Genomic DNA, 8,967 nt, shown 5'->3' on the forward strand with positions numbered 1-8,967 from the left:
CCGGCCCATCCAACGCAGGAAGACAATCTGCCCCAATACACCAAGTGGCAACTCTACAATCATAAAATTATTTTTCATATATTTGTTTAAATCTTTTTTTCTTACAATACATAAAACAGTACTTATTACGTGTAGCTCTCACTAGCAGGGGCATAGTTACGTTATATTCTGGCGTTCACTCAGATATTTTTATCGAAAAATAATATCATATATATAGTAAAACAATATTGATTAAAGTAAAAGCGGTAGATTTAGGCCACATAGGGAGTATATTATTTTTAATGCATGGGATTGTGAGAACAATAATAAGTACCTTCAAGTATACCATTTATACATATAATTTAATAACAGAGAAAAGGATAAATATATCTCTAAATTATAGCAAAATGATATATATAAATATTCGCTGTCATACCTTTTGGATATTGATATTCTCTGCCGTTTAAAATTAAGCATATTTATCCTTTACTTTAACAGAAGACGAATTAGGTACATGTGACGCAATACTATGACTCAGTCCGATTGGACCAATTAATTAACTCAATATTCAAATACCCGCCCATGAACCTGTTTAACCCACACGACACCCATTACTCAGACTAATACAATTAGGTAGGACCACTTGTTTAATCTTAATTCACCTAGCTTATTTGTTAATTACTATTGTGTAATTATCTCAAAAACTTAACAGGGACTACTACTTGTTTGATATTATTTTACTTAGCTCATCTATTGATTAATATTATGTAATTAGTTCAAATACTTAACAGACTTAAATCTTCCTTGTTTGACTTATCTTGTTTGAGTGAATTTTTATTTTGTCTTCTTTATTCTTAATGTGAGTACTAACCAATGTATTGTGACACTTTTTCTTTTTTCTTATGATTTCCAAAAATAGGAGTACTTATTAACTAATATGCTTTGATTTTTAGATGGCGGGTATTTATGTTCGAAAAATATGATAAAATGTATTTGTACATCATTTACGATAGTTTAGGGAAATTTGTCATTTTTCCTTTTAATAAGTATAACCTAGTAAAATCAATTTATCTGTCCACTTTCATTTGTTATATTGCACTTTTCAAAAAGTCAACTTGACTAATTTGAAATGTTATATTATATTACATTAATTTAATATTTTAAACAAAAAAATATTATATTGCAATTTTTCGCATATCAATATATTAAAAAATATATTATAAAATGTTAGTCAAAATTATTTAGTTTGACGGTTGAAAAGGAATTCATGACTCTAAAATATTTATTACTATTAATTTACATTTATTGCTATATATAATTGAATTAATTAAGATTTGACTAAAGAATTACAAAACTTAACCCAGAACATGCCTTATAATAATGTGGAAAATATTTGTAATAAATGAATAAATCAACTGGACACATATTCTACTCCTATATAATAAACCAATATTTCTTCCAAATATATTGTGAAGCTCTCAAAATCTTTCAATATTTGGAGATTTTCATAACATTTAACAGTCTTTTCATCTTCTCTAACGCACTTCTTTTGGGTTTTTGTTTATCTACCTTTTCTTCAATGATCGGACTCGGTTTTTTTTTATTGATTAAGTTGAAAAATACATTATTTTACCTTTTTAATTTATTTCGTTCATTTTTTTCCAACTTGGCCAATAAAAAAATCAAAACTGATCGTTGAAGAGGAGCTAGAGAACAAAGAGAAACCGAAAGCGTTGCACTAGAAATATGGAAAAGATTGTTGAATTTTATTATAATCTTCAGTTATTGAAAGAAAAATAAATTACAGCTGAGATAACTAAGAAATAATTAAGAAAGTAGATTTTTTTATTCTTTTTAACGTTATTATTTTGGTATAAAAAAGGACTGACAATTATTATTCTTTTTTTGCAGATTGATTTGCAACAAAGCCTGATAAACGAATGAGCTATACGTAGAATGTCAAAACTTATTAATTTAGCATGGATGATAATCTCTTAATTAGATATACATGATTTGTTTTAGATCAACTTTATTAAACATGTAATTTAAATCCATAAAAAAAAGTAGAAATAAATTGTATTCATTTTCTTCTACAATTTGAGGAGTTGTTGGTATAAAATAATAAATTTTCCAATTGGAGTATCCAGGAGGTTTAATTTTAATTTTTAATTGCAAATGCTTGTAAAATACTTGACTTTATTAGATTCTTATTTTTTCATTTATTTTATTTTTGTGGTCCTATTACAGCTTAGGTGATTCTCCTTTTATATTCTTTATCGAGAAAAAAAGAAATCACAAAATAAACAATTGCTGCTTTAATTCCTCTTTTACTTCTTTGAAGAGCAAACAATTAAATTATGGCTGCCTGAAAAGAAACCTACACCTTTCAAATATATATATGCGCAATATATGGTTATTCGTTTCAAATTAGTTATCATATTTTACTTTTAAAGATTTAAATTACATGAATTTTAATTATTATTTAAAATAATTTGTTCCTTAACTTAATAAGAGAAAAATCACAACCTATACATTAGTATAGTTAAATATTCAAATTGTAATTATAGAATATTAAATTAATCTAATTTTAGCGAAAGTAATTTTTTTTTCTTCTAAGAACCACTTTATTCGATCTTAGGCCTTCTTTTGTAACAAAGGGATAATTTATTACCTAGTACTTATAATATATGTTTCTTTTTACATGTAAAGAGGTACTTAATATTACGCCTTTAAGATTATGTTTAGTTAATCACATTTACGTCTATTTTTACACCTATAAAATCTTAAGAGTTAACATTCATCGTAACTCCACCATTCAATAAGCCAAAACGGATGTATAATTTATTTTTAATCTTAAGGATTTGAAACTGTTTTTTTTTTCCACCAAAAATGACATCAAGCTGCAGTACTTCAAACTTCGATGAGCATCGATGGATTATTCAAATCCGTCGAACACTCGATGAAGAACTTGAAGAAGACACTGAAATTCCAGTTAGCATTTTCAATGTACCAAAAGCCCTGTTGCTAAGCAACCAAGATTGTTACGTGCCACAATTGGTGGCAATAGGCCCTTATCACTATTGGCGCTCGGATCTACACGATATGGAGAGGTAAATATTCGAATTTAGAGGTACCAAATGAACGTATTGAATTAAATTTGAGTCTTGATTCGATTTGTTCCTGAATTTGACAAGTCATGTGTAGGCCTTGTTAATAGACAAGTCATATTTCAAATCCGTTTAAAATTTGGGTGGGGTGAACAATTATACTAAACAATTGGTTTAATTTTGCCACTTCAGGTACAAGCTAGCTGCTGCAAAGAGAACTCAGAAACACCTCTATAGCCTCAAATTTCAACATCTCGTTGAACAATTAATAAAATTTGAGCATAGAATTCGTAGTTCGTATCACAAATACTTGAATTTCAATGGTGAAACTTTGGCCTGGATGATGGCGGTGGACGCCTCTTTCTTACTTGAATTCCTTCAAATCTATGCTATCAAAGAAGGTAAAATTCTAACCAGAGTATCCTCAAGAATGTCACATTTGGTTGATGTTGCAGGGAGAAAATCCGCGCATAACGCTATTCTTAGAGATTTAATTATGCTCGAAAATCAGATCCCATTGTTCTTACTAAGAAAAATATTGGAAGTCCAATGTTCATCTTTAGAGTTAGCAGACACAATGTTGATGTCAATGCTAACCGGATTCTGTAAAGAGCTTTCTCCATTCCAAACGACAGACGAATCCCCAAAAGTAAACATCACAGAATGCTCTCACTTGCTAGACTTTTTGTACCAATTCATCGTGCCCAAATTAGACGTAACAACTTCTGAGATAACAGAAGATGATCACGAACAAAGTAGCCCGATTGAAGAAGAAAATATTACTTTAGGTGGAAAATTAAGTCACATCGCACAACTTGTTAATGAAATTTGGAAGATCATTGTGAAAATAAACAGAGGACCAGTACGTTTTCTCAAGAAAATTGTATTTTCCAAACCAATTAAATTCTTATTAAAAGTACCTTGGAAACTTTTTACTAATCTTCCTGTGATTAAACTTTTAATTCAACCAATTACATATTTATTCTTTTCACAAGAAAAAGCAGAGGTAATTTCCGAAAGCAACATGAATAAGCCTCCACTTTTTGAAGAATTAGCCATTCCATCAGTAACAGAGCTTTCTGAATCCGGAGTACATTTCGTAGCCACCAGTGAAGGTATCATGAGCATAAATTTCGACGATACAAATATCAAATTTCATTTGCCTAGAGTCAGTCTAGATGTAAATACAGAGGTAATTTTGAGGAATTTAGTTGCGTATGAGGCATGTAACGCATCAGGGCCATTGGTTTTTACACGTTACACTGAATTGATGAATGGGATTATTGATACCGAAGAAGACGCGGTGTTACTTAGAGAAAAGGGGATAATTTTGAACCGTTTGAAGAGTGATAAAGAAGTTGCGAAGTTGTGGAATGGGATGAGTAGATCGTTGAGATTAACGAAAGTTCCGTTTATTGATAAAGTGATTGAAGATGTGAATGGATTTTATAATGGGAGATGGAGTATTAAGATTGGAAAAATGATGAAGCATTATGTGTTTGGATCATGGCAGTTTCTCACATTCCTGGCTGCTATTATGCTGTTATTGTTGATGACTTTACAAGCGTTTTGTTCCGTGTATAAGTGTGCTCGTATATTTCATACTCAAAATTCTGGGTAGAGATCATACGATCTATGTACATCTTATCTTCTTCAGACCCCACTTGTGAAGCTACACTGGGTAAGTTATAAGAAGTTGTTTAATACTGATGAATGATTCTTTTCTTTTTATTTGTTTTATTGTTAAAGTGTAATATTTATTTCCTTAAGATTAGCCTAAGCACATAAGATAAGAGTAAATAGTTCTTTTTGTGATCAGATGCATTGCTGTTGGTCGAAGAAATGCTAAAGTGAAAGGTGGATTTGTGCAATTGTTTAGAGAAAAAATGCATGGTGCTTTAATAATTATTTATGTTTTTACGAATTTGACGCTCTTATGATCTTTTTCAAGATGCTTTTTCTCCAAGTTTTGGTGTACAGAATAATTTGTTGCTTTTGTTTGTTGATAGAAGGAAATATAACGTACTAACAATTATCCTGTAAAATTAGTCAAAGTGCAAATAAGTTAGCTCAATACCGCGTTTAGAAAAAAAGAATAAGAAAGTAATCTTTAATTCTTTAGCTGTTACAAATGATTTGATTCAAAAGAAATGCGTCCATTGACAATCCGCTATATTATATTCAGTTATAATAATAATATGAGTATTTATAATCTAGCTATATAAATACCACTAGAAACTATAGTAACGGCGGATGCAAAGACATTAACATAACTGTTGCTAAATGCTTTTGCAACAATACTAAAAGATAGTTCATTCAAACTAAATATCTCTTTTGTTATATTGTAAGACGATTAATCGAACTAATAAACCAGAAGATGTTATAGAAAAAGAGTAGCACAGTACATAAGCGCTGGTATCACGTACCTAGCTACAATCAGTAGTAATCAAAATCCATAAGTACGCTTATGGTAAATTTGTATTTTTTGCACTAGATCAAGGAACTAATGGTGGTGAAAAGATTGGAACAAGAGGTGCATTAAATATGGGGACAAGTGGAGGTGGCGGAGAAGGAACTAGTGGTGGTGGGAATATTATAACCGGAGGCCATATTGGTAGAGGTGGCAATGGAACTAGTGGTGGTGGACGGATAATAAACGGAGGACGTCTAGGTGGAGGCGGAGAAGGTACTAGTGGTGGTGGATGGATTATAAATGGAGGACGACGTGGTGGAGGTGGTGATGGAACTAGTGGTGGTGGACGAATTATAATTGGGGGACGTCGTGGTGGAGGTGGAGAAGGTACTAGTGGTGGTGGACGGATTATAATTGGAGGACGTCGTGGAGGAGGTGGCGATGGAACTAGAGGTGGTGGACGGATTATAAATGGAGGACGTCTAGGTGGAGGTGGGGACGGGACTAGTGGTGGTGGACGGATTATAAATGGGGGACGTCGTGGTGGAGGTGGCGATGGAACTAGTGGTGGTGGACGGATTATAAATGGAGGACGTCGTGGAGGAGGTGGAGAAGGTACTAGTGGTGGTGGATGGATTATTATTGGAGGACGTCTTCGTGGTGGAGGCGGAGACAGAACTAAGGGTGGTGGACAGGTTATTATCGGAGGACGATGTCTTTTTGGTGGATGACGTGGAATTGATCTTCTTCTTCCATGATTGTTTCTCCTTTGGCTGCTCATGAACTTCAACAATTCTTCATTTTTCACTGCATTTTGAACATATTTATCATTTGGATAATCAGTTTTGGCTTCCAAAAAGAGGTTAAATGAGGTAATGAGGAGTAGTAACACTAGCAAGATCAGGCTAATATTAATGTTGAGTTTCATCTAGATCTCGAAGTCTACTTGTTTAACTTTATTTCCTTTTAATTCTCCTCAAATTGTTTGGCTGCGTCATCCATATTGTTCAATTCAATATATATTACCTTTGTGTGGTAAGTAGGTAGAAATTGGCATTGGTACATAAATTGAGAAACGCTGCGTAATTAAATGCAATGCAGGTAATAAGTGTACTCTACCAGACAACCATATATGCAGAGTGCAATAGTAAATGCATGCAAGTCGCAACACTAGTGTCAAGAAATGAGGATTGGATTTGGATGGAGTCTGTTTCAATTTTACTTTAGGACATTGCTTAGTGACGAGGAGATGCATGGATGCACCAGTAAGGAGGTACGAGAGATTAGTTATACGGGTACGATAAGAGGTAGAGGTAGGTCAAAGAAGTATTAGATAGAGGTGATAATATATAATTAAACATGATGCAACTTCAGGTTACAGAAGACATGACCTTAGATAGAAGGGTGTGGAGGACACATATTATAAGGATAGAAGGTTAGTTGGTGTTTGCCACTACACTAGTTGTATTATTGTAGTTCTTATACTTTTTATTTGTAGTACTATTAATAATTATTATAAAATTCGTATATATTTACTTTTTCCATACCTCACTCGTAAAATTTAACAACTTTAACATATTGTTGTTGTTGACATTGTTTAGTGATGGTAAATATCCTTGCACACATGGTGTTTGCGTAGAATTAACCCATGTTTATCTTTACCACCAGTTAAAAATTAAAATGAGGATATACATCACTTAATCCGCCCTCAAAGAGAGCTCTTCACATGTCAGAAGTTGATTAAAGTATCTTTTATTTGAATCTTTAAAAATAAAAATTAATGCCAGATTTGAGTATGTAATATGAGTAAATTTCATATATGGCAGGTCTATATTAAGAATAGTCCAGTATTTCTCCCATAATACTCTTGCAGTTAAATTACTAAAGTACTTACATATAACGTTTAGTGAAACTTAGGGTTTCAAAATATCATTAATTTAGTTTAGTAAAAAGCACACACGTTAACATTCTTTAAGGATTGTATCAAGTCAATATGAATTAAGTAAAAAAAAAGTATGAAATAAAATTGATGTTCTCAGTAGACGTTTAAGTTTATACTCCCTACATTCCATATTAGTTGATTATTATACTCCCTTGTACTAAACATAGTAGTCTCATATTCGTTGAATACTTTACTAAATCAAGAAAACATTAATTATTTTTTTCCTATATTACCATTAGTCCATTACAATTAATTCTTTTATAAAGTATTTATATTTGTTTGTAAAACTTTCAAGAAATTTTTAAGGGGTTAATTTTTAAGTATCGTGTAAAACGAGAAATGACCAACTAATATAGAGCGGAGGGAGTATTTATAGTATTATTAATGATTAAATGGTTAAAAGTCAAAGGGAGACAGATGGTTTAATGAGTGAATGTTGAAGTGAGAAAAGTTGAAGATTGGAGAGGAATGAGGATGCATGGGAACATTAAGTTTGCTGCAAAAGAGTTGGTTGAAAATTAAATGTGCAAAATTGCGTTGCTCTATGTGCCACAATTTGAGTGTAAACGAAGAAGACGCGTATAATTACTATGCATGAGGATAAATGATGGCTAGGATTGTCGTGGTCTCGTGAAATGATAATATATTTTTTTATTTTTAATTAAAGGTTTGAGATTTGAATTTTTTTTATTTAATATCGAATGAAAAACAACAAATAAAAGAAAGAGAGAAATGATGACTCTTTTGGATTTCTCTCTTCTTGACATATTCTTCTATTAATAAATTACGTGGTTAAACAAATATACACTAGCTAATTTGCTAACATAGCTATAATTTGCATTAAATATAATGGGAACTTATGTCCAGCTGTAAGTATATTCTCCTCTCTCTCCTCTCTCCTCTCGCCCTCGTCCCTCGCCCGTCTCTGTTGAATCTCGCTCGCCTCTCTCCTCTTTTTCGGTCATTTCTCCCCCCGTTTCTCTCCTCTCCCTGTCCAATCTCTCCCCCTCTCTCACACACATAAATTATACAAATACAAATGTATAATCTGTGTTTGAATAAAACGAGAGTGACTGGATATACAGATACATACTCTCTCCACCTTATACACTTATAATTATACAAATACAACTCTCTCACTGTCAAATACTCTTGTACCTTTCACCCTCTCTCTTACGTGCGCTTTATACAAAAACAAATGTATAATTTGCGTTTGTATAAAGCGATAGAGACTAGATATACAAATACAAATGTTTGAACTCGTTTCAATTGTATATAATACACATTGACTATAGATACAAATACAATCATTGATACATATACATAGTACTAACATATATACAATCATCTAAGCAATTACAAATACAATACACCTGTCTCCACTTTCCACCCTCCCTGTTTGCTTCTCTCTTCCGTCTAACATGTAGTTACAAAACGTAATTAGTAAACAATTACTATAGAGCTTAACTAAATTATTTTTGAGTGGTTATATGTGAAAGTTCCTCCCTAATAGCTACGAAAATTTG

The 8,967-nt window shown here is 32.1% G+C and overlaps 2 protein-coding genes across 2 annotated transcripts; both read left to right on the forward strand.

The window, feature by feature from the left end:
* The first annotated feature begins 2,722 nt into the window (after positions 1 to 2,722).
* On the forward strand, positions 2,723 to 5,052 carry LOC101266951 (putative UPF0481 protein At3g02645). The gene is made up of 2 exons (XM_019214345.3): positions 2,723 to 3,089; positions 3,279 to 5,052. The coding sequence occupies exons 1-2, from the start codon at positions 2,869 to 2,871 to the stop codon at positions 4,705 to 4,707; spliced, it is 1,650 nt and encodes a 549-aa protein (XP_019069890.2). The 5' UTR covers positions 2,723 to 2,868; the 3' UTR covers positions 4,708 to 5,052.
* Positions 5,053 to 5,630: 578 nt separating this feature from the next.
* Positions 5,631 to 6,230, forward strand: LOC104648105 (uncharacterized). The gene has a single exon (XM_010324675.2). The coding sequence runs from the start codon at positions 5,631 to 5,633 to the stop codon at positions 6,228 to 6,230; it is 600 nt and encodes a 199-aa protein (XP_010322977.2).
* The last annotated feature ends 2,737 nt before the right edge of the window (positions 6,231 to 8,967 follow it).

The sequence above is a fragment of the Solanum lycopersicum genome, chromosome 6 (assembly GCF_036512215.1).
Source record: "Solanum lycopersicum chromosome 6, SLM_r2.1".
Classification (NCBI taxonomy): Eukaryota; Viridiplantae; Streptophyta; class Magnoliopsida; order Solanales; family Solanaceae; genus Solanum; species Solanum lycopersicum.

What these genes read in the sequence shown, in the direction of transcription:
- LOC101266951 (XM_019214345.3), top strand. Translation starts at nt 2,869, where the DNA reads ATGACATCAAGCTGCAGTACTTCAAACTTCGATGAGCATCGATGGATT. An exon ending in GATCTACACGATATGGAGAG is followed by an intron (nt 3,090 to 3,278) that starts GTAAATATTCGA and finishes TTGCCACTTCAG; the next exon opens with GTACAAGCTAGCTGCTGCAA.
- LOC104648105 (XM_010324675.2), top strand. Translation starts at nt 5,631, where the DNA reads ATGGGGACAAGTGGAGGTGGCGGAGAAGGAACTAGTGGTGGTGGGAAT.